This window comes from Adelges cooleyi, unplaced genomic scaffold, assembly GCF_023614345.1.
Source record: "Adelges cooleyi isolate 19-005CV unplaced genomic scaffold, UGA_ACOO_1.1 ACOO_flye_CR_arks_rails_tigmint_CR_PRNA_8, whole genome shotgun sequence".
Taxonomy (NCBI): Eukaryota; Metazoa; Arthropoda; class Insecta; order Hemiptera; family Adelgidae; genus Adelges; species Adelges cooleyi.
In genome coordinates, this window is record NW_026096513.1 from 2,757,269 (window position 1) to 2,779,505 (window position 22,237).

Sequence of the window (22,237 nt, forward strand, 5' to 3'; positions counted from 1 at the left end):
ACGATTAGCCAGAGTCGGCTCCCCTGAGTTGAGAATATCAATTTGGAATTTGGAACTATTTGGTTAATTTGTATGGATTGATGGGAGGCGATGGCAACGCCACCGTATCCATCATAGCGGTCTGAACGGATAACATTAAAATGCGGCAAGGAATGAGGTTTGAAGGTCTCGGAGAGTAAAGCGAAAGAACATTTTTGGTTAGAAAGAAGAAAGGAAAGGTCTTGTAAACGTGGGACTTGGGAGTAAACTTCTAACATTCCATTGGAGAATATGAAAAGAAGGGATGATAGGGTCGGAATTAGTATGTGTCGGCATCTTCGATGGCTGAGAAAGGGAGATTAAAAAGGGATGATTCAATGACAGACTGGAGCGTTGTAGGAGATGAGAGAGATGAAGGATCGCTTGTGAGCGGACGAGAGAGTATTTGAGCAAAAGCTGATACCCAATTAGGGTAATCATTGTTGGAAAAATGATAATGTTCCATATAATTAAGAAAACTGCCATTTGGAGAGATAGATCTGTTGTTGTTTGAAATGATGGAATCATGGAATTTGGAACGATGGAGTGGAGAATAAGTTTTTCATTTTCCTTGAAGCGCCTTCAGTAGATGTTGTTTATTTCTATTTTTGGATGGGATGTAAGTGTTGGAAGATTATAGAGGACGGGAAATAAGGAGGGATGAGCAATGGCGTTAACAGTAAGTGTATTAACATTTAGTCACATCGGAAAAAGTAAACGCTTTATTAGTTCACGCGATCGTTTTATTAATAATGCCTCTGAAAAAGAAACGTTATCAGCGGCCATGATCTTTTTGATGTCTTTCTGGAATCTGGATAGTCCATTTAGAGCAGGAACGGTCTGTGAATGGACGATTCAGTTTACAGAAAACGCACACAGGTCTTTTTAACACTGCATGAAGATTCGCCTTGATCAAAAAGTTCACAATGGCTGCATCGCTCTTTGCTACGACAAAATTTGAATATGTGGCCGAAACGAAGGCATTTAAGACATTGTACAGGTAAGCGGATACTTAGTGATACATCAAAAAGAACTTTTAAAAATAGAAAGCTTAGTAGGAAGAGTATTTGAGAAGAATTTTAGCTCCACCAGGTTAGTGGCTATCAGTTTGTTGTCCTTTTTTACGTCGATTCGGCGAAAGGAGATCACTTTGGTTGGGCATTCATAGCCCCCCCAAAACTCTTCTTCAGAGACGATTTTGTGTAAGCAAATGATACCTATACTATATATAATGTATTGGGGATACTGGGAATAAGTTCATGTTCGGCAAGAGATGTTGAAGAGAGACATAAATTGGCGTTTTACACTGAATCGAGTGTGATTTTTGACTCGCTTAGAGCCAATGGGATAGATATTGAGAATGCCGGAGAACATTTTGGAAAACAGTTTACCAAGTTTGACTGGATGAAAGTTGCCGAGGTTATTGTGGCTGGATGATGATGCTATCAAAATATGCAGGGGATCGTCAAGTGGAAAACATACATGGTCGTTTGATTACCTGTATGCGGTCGCGTTAGGGAAAGGCATCCTGGCTGAATTTGCGGTGACTTGGTGCGTATTATGCGGCATAACCACTATCACTTCAAGGGAGTCAAACTCCTTGCCGGTCTTCGAGAGAGATGAGGGAGAATTCGAAGAGGTCGCAATGTTTTTGGGTTTTTTTTTGCTAGAGGGCTAGTAGGAGATTTTGAATTATTAGAACTGGGATTGTTCTTACCCGAGTGACGTGATGAATCATCTGAAATGCTTAGATTTGAGTTGCTTACTGCTTAGCGTGGACTTACGAGTGAGGGGTGAGATATGGAGCTCTCCCCTTCTGGTTTAGGTTTGGGCATTCAAAAGGGGCCCGGGGGGGTCCCTTAGATTTAGCAAACAGCATCTAGTATGATAAACGAACGTAAAATTGGAGCTCTAAAATTACTACGTGTAAAATTTGCGTAAAATATAGACGGGTAACACTGTGCGCGAGAGATAAAATAAACACGACCGTACGCAACGAGAGGTGAATCCGAACTGGATGTAAGTAGTTAATAAAAATAATTTCTTATCAGTCTCATGGATAGTTTGCCTAGACTACCTAAGTGATTAAATCAATTTTACTTATTCATTAACTTAAAAGTAAACACAAGTCCGTATTCAAAATAAACAACAATATACGTGTTTTGGCGATACAGTTATTAAGTAATCCGGTTACTAATTTAGCAAACAAACGGTTTTGACGACATTGTTTATTGCATTTGTTTGATAACTGAATGCACTTTTTGACAACCTGGTTGGTTAAATCAGCAAATAAATGAAACATAACGTTAACTGTATTTGGTTACTAATATTTTCACAGATAACAGAGTTTATCGCTACATATTTGACGGTAGACAACTAAACAGTAAACAATATGTTTTGGGAATTTTCAAACTAATCTAGTAAACAATATCAGGCTGATATTATCAGAATTCAGCATTTACCTTTGCACTTACATAAAAGTGTATAAGAAGCAAACTTATAGATCATTTTATAAGGAATAACTTTTGTAGGAAAACTTTTGTCGTGAGTATAATATTTTTCAAGAATTTAAAAAACCCTATTTTCGGGGTGCTCAACCCCCCCCCCCCTGAAAATTTAGCAGAGGAAGGTAGGGTTTAATATATTAGTTAGGGGACACCCTTTAATGATTTTTTGAAAAGTTTCGCTTTTTACCTCGATATAATAATTAACCCCATTTTTGGCCAATCTCGTCTTCATTAATACTGCCCTGCTAAGCAGAAGTACCCTAACCTAGAACGAAAAAAAAATGTGTAAAACCATAATTAATCCAAGTAAAAAACTAATTGTACTTTTGCTTAGCAGGGCTGTATAGGTACATGTAACAATTTAATTCATGTTAAATCAGGCATGAAAACATATTGTCTTATTTAATAAACAATGTGTATTTTTTAATGTAAATTAGCTTACTATTATTTAGATATTTTTAGAACAAATTCGAATTAGGTATGAAGATTGAAGAACAAATTATGTTATTAATTATATTTAAATTGAATTATTTATGACTTATAAGGTACTCATCTGGATGAGAAATATGTATTTTTAAATAAATAACTATAATTTTATTTATATGATTAATAAAATGATTTATGCCCAAGTCCTATATGTTATCGTATGTGAAGTGTGGTCCGGTTTGATCAATGTGGATAAAGAGAAGAATAATGCGCAGAGATTGCGACTGAGTTGTTTTATTAAATACCCTGTAGACGATCAAATTTGTTTGACAATTTTGTTGGTCAAACTTCAACCAAAGATCAAACAAATTTGTCAAACTTACCCGTAGTTTCGGTTCTCTTCTTGCCGGGGCGTGACGTTCGCGCCACACGCGCCGTCAATCCAGATTTCCATTAAACCCGTCAAACACTTACATTGTTTGTCAAACAAGCCTGCATACTAGCAAATAATTTGACAAACAATTTGATCGTCTACAGGGGCCAACAACTATTTGCCGACCTAGAAGGCTCTGAATGTATTTTTTTAACGGTGGCTTTTTGAAAAAGCGGTTGCTGAACGCACGGTGTCACGTTTAGTTATCCGCTCCGTAACGCCAAACGCGTGAGCGAAAGTACTTCCCTTAGTTTAGAGCGCAGTTACGAATTTTCCACATAAGCCCCGTTTTGTGTACGATTTTCGCAGTCAATGCCTTCATAACGCGACGCGCAGTATCTGTTGTTATTTACATCGTCAACAACGTCGACGGGGTCGTAGCGTCGGTGGTGGTCACGGCGGAGTGAATAGTGGCGGAAAGAGGGGTCGGTCGGCTAGGCTCAGCGGCGGTAGGCGGGAAAGAGAGCAGGGGGGGACACGTTGTTTTGTCTGGTCTGACGTCCGTGTCGACGTCGTCGCCCGTGTGTATACGTGAGTGAGTGTGTATTGCGCGTTTGCCGAGTCGACTACGACGAAACGCACTTGTCTGCCGCCGCCGTCGCCGTTGTCGTGTGCCTCTCGTAATGTTATTTAGTACGTCGGCATCGCGAATATAATAAACACATAGAGGTGTATGCGCTTAGGGTATCGTCGAGTCGCCGAAAAAGTATTAGTTTTGTTTTGCGTGTACGTGTTCGTATAAGGAAAAAACGTGACATACGCATGGTGGTGCCCACGGATTACATCCGCATTCATTCATGAACGACCGGGATCGGCGCGCAACGATTTTGCCGTGGACGGTATCATCGCGGCTACTGTCGGCAGTAGTACATATTCAGCATCAATGCTGTCGTTGACAAATCGGGTTTTTCCGTTATATTATTTCGAGTTGTTTTGATTGCGTCTGACTGCGGTGTCAATGACCTTTTTACTGTAGTGCGTGTGGAAAATGGCGGAGCAACGCGCGTTTTGTGATGTGCATTTTTGTTGAGGAAAACAACCGGGGATTCTGTCGAGATATCGGGCAACTATTAAAATAATATTATTACAGTTTATTGATTATCACACTGTGTATACTGGATATTGCTACAACGAAAGCAACAACAACGCCAAATACTGCTGCTACTACTACTACTACTACCTCCGGTGTATGTGATATCAGCATTGTTGTTGTGATGTGGTAGAACACAGTAATATTTTCGTGTTGCTTGTTTTTACTAAACAAATGTGTGCGCCTTGCAATGTACTACTAGTTGTACCTAATGGAAAGTGCGTCATAAACACTATTCGGTTAGTACCAAATAATAATACATTTAATAATACCTCCTCTCTTATACCTAGTTAAAAACAAAGTACAAGTAAATAATAACAGTCTACGTCATGGTAGGTAGTCCGTGTTTAAGGGTGTTACATAACCGTTGACATGGGAAAAATAAACGAGAGATTTACAACAGAAGGGAGGAGATGAAATAATCAAATTGGGGTTCATAAAAAAAATATTGTCTGAAACATTTTTTTCTTAATGGAAAATTTGATAAGTAGCCTAAGCGAAATTTATCAATACTGATAAAACTATTTCTTCTATTCATTTCGTTTTGTGGATCCTATCTATTATATTATTGTAATTTGTGTTCAGTGTATTGTGATCAAATTTAATCACTACTGCAGTTTCCATTATCATTATCTGTTATTATGGATTTAATTGAAATTTGAACACCAACTAAAACGTGTTTGTACAGAACATGATGTTTATTTATAATTCAGTGTGTTATTATCTGTAAATGAAACCTAGTGTTTTTCATAAATTTAAATTAAGAAATGGGCTAGGTAAAAATAAACATTGCTTATTAAGATGTTACGAAATCAACATTTTTTTTATAGTATTAGACATAGGTACCATATGCGTCTAAGTATTTAAGTAATATAATTATAAATAAATCAATTTATTAAGCTGCACCTGTATTTCAGAATTTCATGATTAAAAAATATTAAATTTTACAAAAAAAATAGCAGTTTTAACATTTGATGAAAGTATACAACATTTGTTTGTACCTCGTTCACATAACAACATGTTTTGTTTTATTACTATTATTTTTCCTTTTTTTAAAATAACTCAATATTTCTGATGAATTTCAATTTTTAACTTGAGAGGAGGGGGGAGTGCTGGATTTTTTAAAAAAAAAATATATATATATATATAAAAATTAAATATATTTTTGTATTTTAAAATTTTATACATAATCTAATTTTTTTGGGGGGCTATGTCTAGCATTAGAGGGCTAAGCCCACCCTAGCCCCCTCCCCGTATTTGCGCCTATGATTTTGAGTATATTATTGTTATATTAAATACAAGTTTTTTTTATTATCAACAACACTTAAGTTTTTTGTTAAAATATTATATTATATTTTAACTAGTTTTTCTTTATCATCAGGTAAAATAAGTTTTTTTAAGTTCACTTATGTTTTTAACCATTGGCTTATATTTGCTCTTAAAACATTGAAGATGGAATGGGTTTCAAGTTGTCTGGTTGACACTTCTTGCTTCGTCATAGTATGTAAATTATTGTCTGGTAGGTATATGAGTTGTTGAATAAGTGTCCTAATATTCCATACAAGGGTCTCAGCCAGGCGCATTAAAATTTCATACCAATCAACTTTCAAATTCTAAAAAAATCCATGGGTACAAAAACAATAGTTTATAAATGGATTTACAGTTAAAATAAAACTTAAAGTGATTTATCAAATACCACAAACATCATAGGCCAAAGAACTTATCTGTGACTTGTGGCTGTTGTAATTATTTTTATGTTGTTATTTGTGATACAAATTATTTTTTATATTTGTTAACAAATTCACTTAATTTTTTTGTAAGCCTTGACCTAGTTCCTTAACAATTAACATTGATATATAATTGATATATAATAGTAACATTAAATATGGATTTTAGAGTTAGTGTTAATAAGGTTTGGTAACTCAAATATTAGGTTCTTGATATTAGATCTTAACGGTATTTTTACTTATAGATAGATAGATCATAATTCTTGTTTATTCAACATTTATATAAGGTCTCAATTTTTAATTTTATATATTTATAATTTATTAAATACATATACATTAAATTTGCTCATTCTTGGGGCGTCATCTTAAACAGTTTATGTCCTCTTAAAATCCAGAAAAATAATTAAAACCCTTTTCATTTAGAATAGAATATAGGTATATTTCTTTTATTCTCTTTGAGGGCTGGGGCAGTGAAATTTTTCATTTTTCATTTGTATATACATAGTTTAGATAAATAAAAAATACATTTTTTTTAAGCATCACAAAGTTACATAAAAATCAATACTCTTAAGGTGTATTTAGCAGAGTATTTAAATTTTAGAAAAAGCTTGAAGAATTCATATCATACATCAACAGCAAAGTGAACTAGTGTATGATCTGTACATATTACTATATTACATAGTGATTTTTACATAGTGCATGTGTGCATATTTTTGGGAAATTGAGTCATGTATAGCAATAGCCAATAGATACCTAATAGCCTTTTTTTTTTTTTTACCCTTAGGTCTGTTTGACAACTTTTGTTTTTAGCAAGAGTTGTATCCCGAGAAAGTAGATGATGGTAGGTTGGTTTCCCAGTTTTCTCCGCACACAAGCCTCCTACACAATAAGTATATACAAATTTTGGAAGCCAAAAATTTTGGTGTTAGAAATACTTAGTAGGTTATATGAAATATAAATTACATGTTATAATATAAAATTATAAATCTTCAAACTTTGGTAAAATTAAAAAAAAAATTTTTTTTTAAATCTCTTCTATGCTATCAAAATTAAGTATATAATATACTTAAATATGTTTTTATTTAAAAATATGTAGGCATGTTTGTTTTTATTGTTTTAAGTTGGAATCGTTTATTATATTTACTGTGAAAAGGAAATATGTCCTTGAAATACAATCATTAGAAAAAATAACATTTTTTTGTTTATGATTAATTTAATATTTTTACGCAGTCAATATTAAAATGATATCAATTGTTTTGAATTATATGTTCAATATTTCATAAATTATATTATGTATATCCCACAGATTTTACTCTTGAAATTTTTAGAAAAAAACAGATTTGTCCACTTTCTTTAGTAAGAATTTCACTTATATTCAATACTTTTCAAAAAATATAATGTATTTCTTTATTTCTTTATTTTTTTTTTTATTAAAATATGAGGTGTTAAATAAAAAGTACATATTTTTGTAATTCATATTTTAGTTTCGTCAAGTCCAAAACAATATCATTGATTCAAAATGTTTTTAATGCCACCCTATTATTATTTGTTTGCTTCTTAAATATATTTACAATATCCTCCATATTATTTACGACATTTGTCATTATAAAACCTTTCTAGTCGTGTAATATTGACAAAAGCATGGTATAAAAAGATGATAAAAAATGTTATTGTTAGACGTAAAAAGAAAACATAAAAAAGGCTACAAAACATTTATTTTATTAAAACTTCTTTTTATTAATTCTTATCATCTTAGGAAGGCAAATGTTTTTTTAAATGTTTTGGGAACTTAAATGTGTTAATTTAGAAATAAGGGTTATACAATTTTAAAAAGATTTAAATAGTTTATAAAAATAATTGATAGATAGTAATTACTATAGATTGCTAACATAGGACAGGCGCTAGTAATATGTATATAATGAGAATGATGCTACTAGTGCCCGTCCCGTATTGGCGCCAAACTAAAATTTGTCTATGTGAGCAATCTACAGTAATTTAAAATCAATGATAAAAGTAATATTATTATATAGTAACCCCTTATGACAGTTTTGTTATAAAATGCTTAAAGAGTTGATAATTTGTTTTAATTTTGACTTAAATCTTTAATATTTATTTTGGCTTTGTTTGTCATGAAATATGTTCGGTATTTTCTTTTAAATTATCAATTTATTTGGACCTGTATAAGTACACTTTCAATACGCTACCCAACCAGACAACATAAACATGGTAGTAAAACTCAACTTTTGTTAATACAATTACCCATCCTAGTTTTAATTTATTGTTAGTAATTATTATTTATTTATAGAATAACTTATAGTTGAAAAATATAACAGTATTTTATTTTAACATTTTATTTACTATTTTATTTTTAGACAAAGATGTGAAAACATTTAGTGAAAATGTGTGGTGATTATGATGAAATACACTGTCTACGTGACAACTGTCCAGGAATTGACCAATGTCGTTTGTGTGGTAGATCTGTAGTATCACCTATTGTGCAGAATGATTGCTGCATTTGTTTGTGGCCTTCAGCTCCATCACGATTGTATAAATCACCTACACAGCAACATCGAAAAGCATGGCTATTTTCATCAAAATCCGTTTGGCAATCAAATTTTCTATGTATAGCATTATGGTGTGTTGCTGTACTCAGTGTCAGTCAAGCATCTACAGAAGAGTATCGCACACAAATTACTACAATTCCTACATTCACAACTACTACAAGTAACCCTGTACAATTATCTGAGGGTAGAAGTGAGTGAATGCTTTAATATTTTGTAGAATACTTTTAAACAATAAATAAAATGTTTATTTAGTTATCTGTTTTTTAAATAATGATTGTATGAAAATAAATATGAAATTGTAATAACAACATTAGTGTATTATTCCTTTATGACTTGTTAATAAATTTCATAAAGAAGATAACTATCTGATTATAATATACAGTGTGTTTAAAAAATGGTTTTCGTCTGCCATGTACAAGAATTTCATTTTCTGATAAATTTCAATATGATATATTTTAGACCCATTTATTTTTACAATTAATACTGTCCCATATTATGTCATAATCATATTAAATTGAGTAGTTTATCATACATTTACATTTTTTAAAGGTATTATCTAAATACTCACATTTATGTTAGGAGAAAGGTCGATGAAAAATAATTTCTTCTCCATAGAATCAAATTTTGTTGATATTTTGTTATGTGACTTAGTATTTACTAAAGTAATTATATCTAGGGTTTTTTTTGTTTAACTCAACAGGATGTAATTCAATCTTGATGATAGAACAATAATATTTAAAAATAATAATAAAAACATTCCACTCTTGATACTATTTACAATAAAACTGAAATTGAAATGCCTGCCTTCCATAGATGATCACCAATTAGTTTTTTAAATTATTAAATAGTTGTATAAAAAATCCTGTTAATTTTTACATTAAAAAAAAATTTCATTGTTTAAAAAATGTGAGTGTGTAATAGATTGACTTAAAATATCAATTTTTTTTTCAGTTTGTCAGAGCAAAGACATCAGAAATAGAGCAGACAATCTAAAATCTCTAAGGGGTTGCCGAGTAATTGAAGGATTTCTTCAAATAGTTTTAATTGACAATGCAAATGAAACGAGTTTTGAATCACTTTCGTTTCCTGAATTGCGAGAAATAACTGGTTATTTGTTATTGTACAGAGTTAATGGTCTAAAATCACTCGCTAAACTTTTTCCTAATCTGTCTGTAATTCGAGGACAAGATCTATTTATGTCTTATGCTATTGCTATTTATGAAATGGTTCATTTACATGAATTAGGTTTATATACTTTAAAAGATGTTGTTAGAGGAGCTATTTACATCACTAAAAATCCAATGTTATGTTTCACACAAACTATTGACTGGAATAAAATTGCACCATCTGGAAAAGGCTCTCATGTCATATATGTAAGAAATTATTTCCTTTTAAACTTGTATCAATAGCTGTATATTAATTTTCATCATTAGGAAAATAGACCCGGAAATGCTTGTCCTGTTTGTCCATGGACAAATGATCCTAGTTGTGCTGTTTCCAGCACTAATGAACCTTTGTGTTGGAACACAGATCACTGTCAAAGAAGTAATATTTTTAGCTTTTAAAAACAATAAACTTCTATAACAATTTTTTATTTTTAGTTTGCCCATCAGATTGTAATGGTTTATGTAGCATGGATGGTAAATGCTGCCACGAGCAGTGTCTTGGAGGGTGTGTGGAAGAAAATAAACAGGACAAATGTTTTGCGTGCAAAGAGCTAGAAATTGAACGGAATTGTGTAACTGCATGCCCAGCTAATACGTTAATTGTAAGTTTTAAATAAATAAGATTGTACTATGGGAATTAAGTCTTCTTTTTTCTCTATAGTATCAAAATAGGCGTTGTATTTCGGAATACAGCTGTTATCATATGCCTCGGCCGAGAGTAGAACTACAAAATGGATTACACCCACAATCATGGAAACCTTTTAATAACACATCTTGCTTAATGGAATGCCCTCCTGGGTATGAAGAAGTGCCAACTGAAAATAGCTATGGAAAAGTACATGAATGCAGGCAGTGTGCAGGTACAATATAGTAAATAAAGAAATTAATAAAACTGAGTTATTTATTAATACCAAAACATTTCAGGACCCTGTCGAAAAGTTTGCATAGCAGCTAATGTAGAAAGTATACAGTCAGCACAAAAATTAAAAGGCTGTGTAGTTATTAATGGATCATTGGAAATTCAAATACGTGGTGGCAGTGAGTATTAATTAATAATAACTGGATTCTGGGGTCTAATATTGAGTTCACACTATTCCTCAATATGTAATTTTGTACACTAATGAATCAGATACAATTTTTGTGTACTATCAAAACCTATATTTTTCACTCTTTTAATTTTTAAATCTCATATCATATACACAAAACGAACATGGTTTAATCCTATACAAAGATAGTGATGCCATATCACAAAACCATGAACACCATTTTCTAATAGAAACCCCATCCGTAAAATAGAAGTTCAATACAATATTTAGTAATAAACACCAAGATTGTTTATATGATTCCACACCACGGGTATTGTTTTTATTGGAGTTTTAGCTCATTATTGTAATGGACCCTATTTAACTAGTAATTACTTTTTATATGAATAAAAAAAATAAGTGATATCATGTTTTAAAACCTTTTAAAGTATAACTATAGAAAATACAAGTTTTTTTTATAGTAAGTTTAAATGAGTTAATGAGTTAAATGTGATGTATGATTATGTCGAAAAGACTTCACACATACTACTTTTTAAAGCATTAGGTATAGGCAATTTTATGTAAGACCTTAATTTAGACCTAAAATTATATTGTAATATATTAGGATTCAAATTACTATATTGGTAATTAATTCTTTTATCAGATTATCAAAACCTTTATTAATAATGAGTTCCTAAAAAACAGCCTCTTTCTTTCACAGTACAACTTTCCCAAAAATTCAAGAAAAAATGATTTTCTTAGCTGTTTAGTAAGACAAGTTCTTAAACTGTCCCCTTGTAATTTTTTTTCAAAAATTATATTATTTCTCTCTGACATCTCTTTCAGTACGTTTCCACCTTTCTATTAAGATCAATATCATATTAATATGATGAATATGTTTAAAGAGTTAACACAGCTCTAACCCTTGTTTTTGTACAAAAAAAAAGGCATGCACAATACATACATTTTTGTACAATGTAATTGGATAAATTTTGCAAAAACTCATTCATATATATATTTTTTTTTATAGCAAATATTGTTAAAGAACTAGAAGAAAGCTTAAGTATGATTGAAGAAATCACTGGATACTTAAAAGTAGTCAGATCTTTTCCATTAGTATCACTGTCTTTTCTCAAAAAGTTGAAGCTAATTGGAGGAGAGACATTGGAGAGTTCAAAGTATGTTTAAAATTGTATTGTAGTGTCAACTTCACTTGGTGGTCTCTTTCACTGAGCAAGACAACTTGTCTAAGAGAATACTGCTATCCCCCCCCTCTAAGCATGGTAGAAATGCCATGCGCCTCACCCGGTGACCGGACTAGGCCCAAATAAGGCCTACACCCGGCATATACGCTATTTATATAAAAAAAAGTGTTAGCTTTAAGCTATATTTTATTTAAAAAAAAATAATAATAATAATGAAAACTCGGAAACAAAATTTTGTTGTGGAATATGTGTTTGTGTTCAGCACATGTTAAATTTCATGAGGCAATCTTATTCTTCAGTACTTTATTTTATCTGGGTACATTACTTAATTTTAATGTTTTGTGAACAATTTTTATTTAAAGTTAATATTAAAAATTATTTTATAAAATATATAACATATTATTAACAAACGATGTATTACTATAATAGTATATTTTTAAAGGTATGCTCTAGTTGTGTTGGATAATCAAAATTTAGTAGAGTTATGGGATTGGTCGACGCGTAAGCAAGATGGCGAGTTAAAAATTGTAAATGGTCGAATATTTTTTCATTTCAATCCAAAGCTATGTTTATATCGAATAAAAGAGCTACAAACTAAATTAGGCCCTAAATTTGGCAAGGTTGATGATTTGGAAGTAGCTCCAAATTCAAATGGTGATAAAATAGCATGTAAGTAATAAAGTATACACAAATATTATTATTCTTAACTTTAATGCAGAGTTATTCTTTTTACTATGATGTGTTTTCAATTTGTATTTGGACACACAGTATCTTCTAAAACACTAAACCGATTTCTTCATTTAGTCTAATTGATCATAAATTGTACCTGTAAGATACTTTTTGGGTCAAAAGTTTAAAATTTTACCTTTTCCTTCAAAATTGAGAATAACACTCAAACAATTTATAGATTTTTCAATTTAAAAATATGGTGTGCTATACATTTTTAAAAACGGCCAATTTAATAGAAACATTTCTTAACTGTGATACTACTGATGATGGCAAACCAAAAATTTATCAAAAGCCCTTTCCCTAGATGGAGTAGAAACTTTTACCTTATTTTGCTTTTTAGCTATAGTTTTAAGGCGTAATGGTCTGAATATTAGACTAAAGATAGATCTAGAGTGGGTTTAATTATAACATATATTATACCTAATAACTTATACAATTTTGTTAAAAATCTGTAGATAGTAAACCTTTTTTTTTTTTATTAAGGAAAAACCAAAAAAAAAAAAGGACAACTGACCATATGTATCTGAAAAAATAGTTACATTATGTTTTTAATTACGATTTATGGTAACTAAATTTTATAGACACACAACAACCGTAATTGTATCTACTGAAATACTAAAAATGCAATTCTAAGCACATTTTTGTCATTACAATGCTTTTGTTAATATTTTTATTTTGAACATTGACAGATTTGCGTTGAAGCGTTTATTTGATTTTAATTATAATAATTCCTTTACACTTGTGACCTCCCCGCCCACTTGATGCCCTAAATCTTCACTGTACTGGATTTTTTAAATAGTATATTTACAATATGATTTAATAAATATTGTCTTTTCAAGGTAATGTTTCAAAATTGAATGTGCGAACAGATATAGTGGATACAAGATCCGTCGTTCTTAAATGGCCACCCTTTTTACATTATGACACGCGTACATTACTAGGTTATGTAGTATACTATTTGGAAGCTCCTTACCAAAATGTATCATTGTATGATGGTAGAGACGCGTGTGGTGGTGATGGGTAAGTAAATAATAATAATAAACAGTTTTCTAGATGTATACCAGTAAAATATGATTTTTGTTATTAATAGTTGGAAGACTGATGATGTAGAATCGACTGAAACCACTGAAGAATTATTTGCAATTATCACAAATTTAAAACCATACACACAGTATGCATACTATGTGAAAACATACACGGTAGCTTCAGAATCTATTGGAGCCCAAAGTGATATAAGTTACTTTTATACCCTGCCTGACAGTACGATATATATTTTTTTTTTTTTTGTAATATTTAAAAAAAAAAATTTACTTTTTAATAAACCATATTTTATTTTTGCTATATATTAATGCAACTATTTATTTATATATTAGCACCAGGTCCTCCACAACATTTAGAAGCTACTGACTGGACCACAGATAGTGTAACAATTAAATGGTTACCTCCAGCTGAACCTAATGGTCAACTTAGTCATTATGTTATTAAATACTCACCTAACAATATATCGGGGGATGAGAGATTGCATGAGAGAAATTATTGTGAAAATAGTAAGTTATTTGAAAATTGTACTACAATGTATTAAAGAAATACATATGTTTTATATTATTTGATTTTAGCAATCAATATGAATGACTTACCTGGAAAAAATAATAATCCAAATAATGAAGTAGTAAAAAGTAAAGGTAATGAAAAAGAAAAAGATTGTAACTGCACAGTTCAGCCAGAAAAAAAGCCAACTAAAATTAAAGATGAACAGCAAATAAAAACTATGATTGAATTTGAAAATAATTTACAAAACATTGTTTTTGTAAAAAAGTAACAAATATCTTGTTAAGAAAAAAAAATACTTTTACTAATTTGCTTTAATTTTTAGTCCTCATCGCAAAAATGAAAACTCCCAAAAAACAAAGCGTGATGTATCAAATTATGATATAGCAGTCGAGTTTCCGAACAACACAATTATAGCATCTAAAGTTCTAACAGATTCTGACAAAAACGATGCTGAAAGTAAGTACATTTCTGTATTAAAATAAAATAAAAAATATTGCTAACAGTTATTAATAATTATATTAATAATAATGCAATTTATGTGTCTATATTTGAAATCGGTACAGTACAGGTTGCCAGGTAAGTTGCCACAGCTGTGGCAGCATTTATTAGTAAATGTATCCAAAACTAGTGTTTTTTGCTCAACCGTTCATCGGTTAGGATGCGTGTGGTTCAGCCACGAAGGTTCTTTATTATTATTATTGTTGTTGTTAATACTTTTGCTCCAACAAATCATATAAGACATTAAAAAAAACATACAATACAGAGAACCTCTGGCTTCTCATTTTCGCGCCGCCACTGCTGTACCAAGTTATCTGGCAATGACTGTAACTATAAATTATTCATATTTGTACTATGTGTCTTATATTTTTTTAATAGATGAATATATAAAAAAAATAGTTCCAAGTGATATATTGCAATACACAATAAAAGATAATGTAACACATTTTACCACTTATAATATTGAATTGTATGTTTGCCGTTTATCGAACAAGAATGAAACAGCCCATTTATGTAGTACTAGAAAAGCAATGACCTCAGGAAAAACTCTTAAGAAAGGTAATTCATATTAATTTTAATTCTTTAACATTCAAAATGTTTTATTTTTGAAATTATTTTAGATTCGGCTGATAAGTTAGACGAATCAAAATTTGTTGTTAGCCCTAACTCTACTTCTGTATCAGTGAAAATTTCCTGGAGTGAACCTCAAAACTCTAATGGTCCTATTGTCAGTTATCAACTAGAATACGCCAAAGTTGGCGATAACGTAAGTTAATTATTTATTTACTTTTTCTTACCTTATATCCCTTTGAGGAATGAATTATAAATACACGAATGCTACTCAGAGAGCAGATTAGAAATAGAAAATCGAAAGAAAAATTTTTTTAAATATCAGAGTAATGACGTATGTATACGTCTCATTTTTGACAATGTTCAAATTATAGCTAATAGAGTCAAGCATAATTTGCTCTGGATTTTATTATGTCGGTGTAACCTTCTCAGTCGAGACTCCAGGACTAATATGTATACTATTTAGTATTAATTTGTGCGTTTTTAAAATGTTACAGCTTATTCCGTCAATTAAATGCATAACTAGGCAACAGTTTAATAAGTCTGGTGGTTCTTATATATTATCTAGTTTATTACCTGGAAATTACAGTTTTCGAGTACGGGCTCAATCATTAGCTGGATATGGAGAGTACACTTCATACAAATACTATAACATCAATGTAAGTTTTTAAAAAATTGGGTCTTACAAATGATGAATGTAATTTTATTTTTATTTTTTTTCAGGAGTTTCAAGCTATAACTAAAACTGAATTATTTACCATAGTTATTTTGGCTGCTGTAATAATTTGTGTTGTAATTATTTTGGTTTTCTTTGGTTTGCATCGTTATTATAAAAATAAATTGGCTTCAACTAGGTTATTTGTTACTTGCAATCCGGATTATATTAGTTGTGGTAAGTACTAATAATAATAAGTATTAATAGAAATAGCATACACTACCTAACTTTGTATAGAAGTTAACATGTCATTATAATTGTGTTAATAATGTGATAATTATAATAATGTGACTTGTTTAGAATACCAAGCAGATGAGTGGGAAATTCCTCGGGAGGATATTGAGGTTTTGGAACCTTTGGGTAGAGGCTCATTTGGTATGGTATATCGTGGTATATGGAAGAAAAAAGACAGCGATCCAGTGCCTTGTGCCATTAAAACCGTAACAGAAAATAATAATATTATGGTCAGACATGATTTTCTTTCAGAAGCTAATGTCATGAAGTATGTAAAAACATTTTGTTACAATTTAGTCTTTATAATATTATGCTTATTTTAAAAACAATTTTAATTTGTTAGGGAGTTTTGTACAACTCATGTTGTTCGTTTATATGGTGTGGTATCTCAAGGTCAACCAGCATTTGTTTTAATGGAACTAATGACCCAAGGTGATCTCAAATCATTTTTGCTCAAACATCGTCCAGAAATGACAGCAGATCCTTTATTAAAGCCACCAACATTAAGAGTAATTAAAAATTGTTTTTTAATTTAATTTGCAATATAGGTATGACACTGCAACATACACATGACATTGGTTTTGGGAGAACTTACTTTTCAAATATATGTAATAAATATCAATTGTCATATTAGAAACTTGAATTTACATAGTAAAAATTTGTACGGTTGTCCCGATATTAATTTTTAACACTTTAACAAATATATATCAACAAAAGAGATCTAAACAAATCCTAAAATTTTCTCCCATTCGCTCCACATTTTGAAGTGTTTTCTAATTATTTTTCACAGTTTCCTTTTACTTATAAGTTATGAGGGATGAACTATATATTTAATAAGTCTATTGTATCAGTACAAATATGCTTATATGGTTATAAAAAATATTTTCTTTAGATAAAATTATGTTCTATAATTTTAATTATTAATACCCCCTTTTTTAGGATATTTTACGAATGGCAATTGAGATTGCTGATGGTATGGCTTATCTTTCATTTAAAAAATATGTACATAGAGATCTTGCTGCTAGAAATTGCATGGTTGGGGAAAAAAATATAGTTAAAGTGGGAGATTTCGGTCTTACACGAGACATTTATCAAACAGATTATTATAGAAAAGGTAAATATGTTTATCTCTAAATTATATATATTATAATCTTGATGAACTGAATTGAAGATACTACTTATTTATGTTATTTTGTATATAAATATAGATTCGGAAGGAATGATGCCAATACGTTGGATGGCACCAGAAAGTTTAAAACATGGACTTTTCACTTGTTTTTCTGATGTTTGGAGTTATGGAGTGGTGCTTTGGGAAATGGTGACATTAGCAGCTCAGCCATATAGAGTATGAACATAAAATGTTTAGCTATTCGTTTTTATATCTTTCATAACTGGCATTGTTTTTTTAAATTAGGGTGAAAATGATAAAAATGTAATCGCCTATGTTAGTAGTGGTGGTATTATGGAAAAGCCCCATGATTGTCCAGATATATTATATGATTGTATGAAACTTTGCTGGCGTTTCAAAGCATCAGAACGTCCAACATTCCCAGAATTAGTAAAAATGTTTTTACCTTGTGCTCGTGAGGAGTTTTCAAAGATGTCTTTCTATCACAATGAATTACAATCTGAAACGCCACGGTTAGAAGTATCTGATAATGGTGTTAATGAGTCGGAAACATCGGAAAGAGAACGTAAACAATTGGAGCAAGATCAGATAACTGCTGCATTAAGGAACTTCGGATCATCCAATGAGCGATTAGCACCAAAAGCTGATCTGGAAGAGGACGATGATGATGATGACGATGACGAAGAAGACTCAGACAACGGTAATGAGTTGCAACGATTACGCATTGATGACTTCGTATATAAGCAGCGGCCACCTAACGGGTATATGTCCATACATAATGGAAATGGTAATATCAATACCACTATGTGTTGACTTGTAATTTCATTATTATTATAATTATTTTTATTTTTTTTTATTAGAATTAATTTTTTTTAGATCAAACCTTTTCTCTTTTGTATGGTAAATTTGTTTTTATATTTATATAGTTCCTAACTGTTTGTTGTGGTGAATATGCAGAGATGGGCTTATGTTATTTGTAATATTTCATTTTAAGTACAAAACAAACATTTATATATTTAGATAAGCAATATTTATGTAAATATATATGTGTAATACATTTATATCTTACTATTATAAAAATGTATGTACACATAATATATTTATATTTTTACCATTAAATTTATACATAAATAATGTAAACACAATTTATATGTTGGATGATACATTATAAATGAAATTCAGTTTTTATTTTATAGACTTCCTAATTTTTCTGTTTTAATCAAATTAATTATTGTCTCAACTTTTTGTTAATTTTTGCCAAATTATATATCATATATGAAATTACATACGTTTAGCGTAAAACACCAGTATTATATTCTAATATACATATAAATTCTTAAACATCTAAGTATGGATTCTTAGATTTATCTACTAATAATAAAATTTTACAAATTATTTTATTAGATTTATTTTAAAATACATATGTATTATTTAACAAACCATGACACCTAATTAGGTTAATCTGATTTAACCGAATTTAAGATTGTTTTATCATATTATATGCGCAAAGCACGTAGTTTGTGTTTCCTAATCCTAATATTATATGTACAGACATACAACTGTCAATTATAACAAAATGCAACCACTAATTTTATTATTATATAAAATTCGAATTGTAATAAAAAAAAAGTATAAAAATAAAATGCTATGATAATATATTACCCATCTCTGCAATATTTCTAAAACATAATAATATTTAATTTAATTTTAAACTTCCTGTAAGTTACCCAACCAGTGGGTAGAAATCAGATTGAACTTGCTCAATGCCAAAGCCAGTGTTTTTTTTTTCAAGTATAGGTTTAGTTCCTTTTTTTCTTTTCTTTCCACAGGTGTGCAATTTATTAGTCTCTAGTTTATTATATTAATTATAATTTTTTTTTATTATTATTAAATGACACATATTCCTATAAGACTGCCTTTTACGAATAAAACTACTTACGTAGTTTCCATAGTACACAAATAGTAAAGTTTAACCTTTGTTACCTGAAGTTTAGTCTTAAGTTATTGAATGTATATGTGTACAAAATACACACATTATAAAATATGTGGTTCTAATTCAGATCCACTCAATAAAATTGAAGAAAAAGAGAGAGAAAACAAACGTGTAGATAATTTGGTTTTATGAAATCATTCAACTTACATAGTTGGTGTTTTTTATACTTTGATAATTTAGTTATTTTAAAAAAAATTGTTGTAAATATGTTTAATTTTTATTGTAGATAAACTGTAAACTAACATGTTTTTAATTTAAGTGTATTACAAGTAGTAATTGTGAGTCGTGACCAAATTGTTTGTCATAAGTGCATTAATAAATTTTTAATTTTATTTGTTCCTAAATGCAATTTTGTAGATTTATAAAACAATCTCGGTTAATTTATGGTATTTATAAAGGTATATGTTTTCAAATGTATATTTAAATGCAAACAATGTATTTATATATAGGTTTGCTTTACATAACAAATACCGTGTAACATAACTTAGAGTTAATAGTTTGTTTAATTTTAAACAAACTATGTTATTTTACCTCTGAACATAATTTGTACTTCCTTTGAATAAACTTGTTATTTAATAATAAAAAAACAAAGGTAAACCTGCAAAACAAACTACTTTCTACCTCTTTAAAAATGTGTTGATATTGTGAGATTTTACAAAATACGTTTAAACCCCCCAGTATAGAGAATAATAAGTTCTATTATATTTATGTTTTAAACATTTTATAGTTGATGGTGTTTATTGGTAGTTACAAATTGTTTGGTTAATAGTTACCTACCTAGTTCTTGGATCAAGTCTGATGTAATATTAGAAATGCAAAAGTACAGGTTAAATTGTGATAAATTATTCATTTTTTAAAAATTAATAGTAATAAATGCTTCAGAAAGAAATATTGAAAATAGACTATGATTTATACTCATAAAAGATCCTTACTATTGGACCGATAAAAGTATACCTTAGCTTTATTTATTAATTACAAGTTTTATATTAAACTACCTATACGAATACTCTTGATAAATAAACAATGGGTTATGGCGTCCTCTCTGAATTACTGCAAACAAATTTAGAGAAAAACGTTGCTCTGCTAGAAAATCGTCATTTTGTGAATACATTTTTGATTTGGGACATCGATTTATTCTTTACCAATTACCCCAAAATTTGGGTGGCTCGTTTAAACCATCTATTGTATAGTGCCTAAACCACTGAATCACCATTAAACCTAACGGTCCTTTGATTTTTAAGAATTTGTCCATGGGTTAAGCATTAAATATATCAAGCTATTGCATATCCCCTTCATTAGATAATTAATTAACAAAATGGAATCATTAAGCTATCATTTTTTTTTTTTATATAAACGTATACCATCGAGTAGTTATTCAACTCTGCGATGGAGTTTATATGCGGGCCATTCCGACAACAAATATGTCTCTTAAAACTATGTATGTTGAGATCAGTGCCGAAATTAAATTTGGAAGTTAAATTTTTTAGGCAACACATTGTTCCACGTTTTTGTCTCTGGACTTGTTTGCTTGATAGAATTGGTGTCTGGCTACAAAATACTATTTATTTTTGGTGATCATTGAGGGTAATTGTTAGTCTCTTGTACTGCAAACTATTGGGATAGTTTCCATCCGTCAAACACAAACTGTATAACAGCTTGTACAGTGCTTCTGAAAATTATGACAAAAGAATTGAATTTTTTTTTCAATTCGTCACTAATGCCATAGTCTAAAAAAAAATTGTTCAACCTTACCTACACAATTTTAATGTCATTATCGGACTCAAACGTACCTGAGGGGTATCGATCACTTGAAAAAATACGGTTTTCTGAATTACCTGAGGTGTTGGTGTCCAAGACATCAATATTACTGACGTTTTTTGTCAGGTGTCCGCACAATATTTTTCAAATTCTATTCATTTTGGACTCTCTACTCCCAAACAAAGTAAAAAACCTTAAAAACCCCGTTGCCAATTTGTTGTACCTAATCCGTATGTGATGGAGTAGGTAGGAGTAGAAGTAGACACATTGCCATATTGACAGATTGTCAAAGACTGGTTTATTAACTAAGATTAATAATGGATTATACATGTACAATGTACATGTATGTGTGGCGCCCGGTGGATATTATCTGTACGTACTCATCATCATCATAATAATTAAATGTTCAATATAAAACACTGATTAATCTAACTGTTTGGATGACTTAGATTAAATGTTGACCTACATTGGAGAAGTGGCTCCATCATTAGACTGTAGTAGGATATTATTTCTTGAAAAATCACCTTCTGATTTTACTAAGTTAAAAGTGGGCACATTTGTAATTAACCATCACGATAATTTATTTATGTTTCCCCGCTAATAATAATGCTTTTACATAATATTTTCCTGAGTATTTACTTAAAAAATGCCTTGAAAAACACTGCAGTGATATTTGTTTATGTTATGCTAATTGCTTAACATCAAAATCAGTTAGTTTTATCATTTTTGTTTACTCATTTTAAAGCCTATCGAAATAAACAAAACACAAATTATGGATGTAAATATCTAATAAGTATATAAATGTACTACCAGAACTATTTTTTAGCTACATTAATGAATTAGATAATATTTATCATCTTGTCTTTTAATTATGATTTTCTAAAAAATCAAAAACCTATACG

The 22,237-nt window shown here is 30.2% G+C and overlaps 1 protein-coding gene across 2 annotated transcripts; it reads left to right on the forward strand.

Moving 5' to 3' along the window:
* Window positions 1-3,906: 3,906 nt before the first annotated feature.
* On the forward strand, window positions 3,907-19,881 carry LOC126845544 (insulin-like receptor). Of its 2 annotated transcripts, none has more exons than XM_050584222.1 (23): window positions 3,907-4,571; window positions 8,574-8,955; window positions 9,717-10,138; window positions 10,199-10,310; window positions 10,367-10,533; window positions 10,593-10,791; window positions 10,856-10,969; window positions 11,984-12,131; window positions 12,601-12,827; window positions 13,727-13,907; window positions 13,978-14,147; window positions 14,261-14,434; window positions 14,504-14,702; window positions 14,761-14,894; window positions 15,315-15,494; window positions 15,557-15,702; window positions 16,004-16,165; window positions 16,230-16,398; window positions 16,522-16,723; window positions 16,799-16,964; window positions 17,395-17,569; window positions 17,664-17,800; window positions 17,870-19,881. In XM_050584222.1, exons 2-23 carry the CDS (start codon window positions 8,601-8,603, stop codon window positions 18,395-18,397), a joined length of 4,467 nt encoding a protein of 1,488 aa, XP_050440179.1. In that variant the 5' UTR covers window positions 3,907-4,571; window positions 8,574-8,600; the 3' UTR covers window positions 18,398-19,881. The 2 variants fall into 2 exon arrangements, with proteins under 2 accessions (XP_050440179.1, XP_050440178.1); XM_050584221.1 differs by having other exon boundaries at window positions 3,908-4,713.
* Window positions 19,882-22,237: the final 2,356 nt, after the last annotated feature.

Coding starts and splice junctions, on each gene's coding strand:
- LOC126845544 (XM_050584222.1), top strand. CDS start 8,601: ATGTGTGGTGATTATGATGAAATACACTGTCTACGTGACAACTGTCCA. Junction 10,311..10,366: donor CACAGATCACTGTCAAAGAA/GTAATATTTTTA, acceptor TTTTATTTTTAG/TTTGCCCATCAGATTGTAAT. Junction 14,148..14,260: donor CTTTTATACCCTGCCTGACA/GTACGATATATA, acceptor TTTATATATTAG/CACCAGGTCCTCCACAACAT.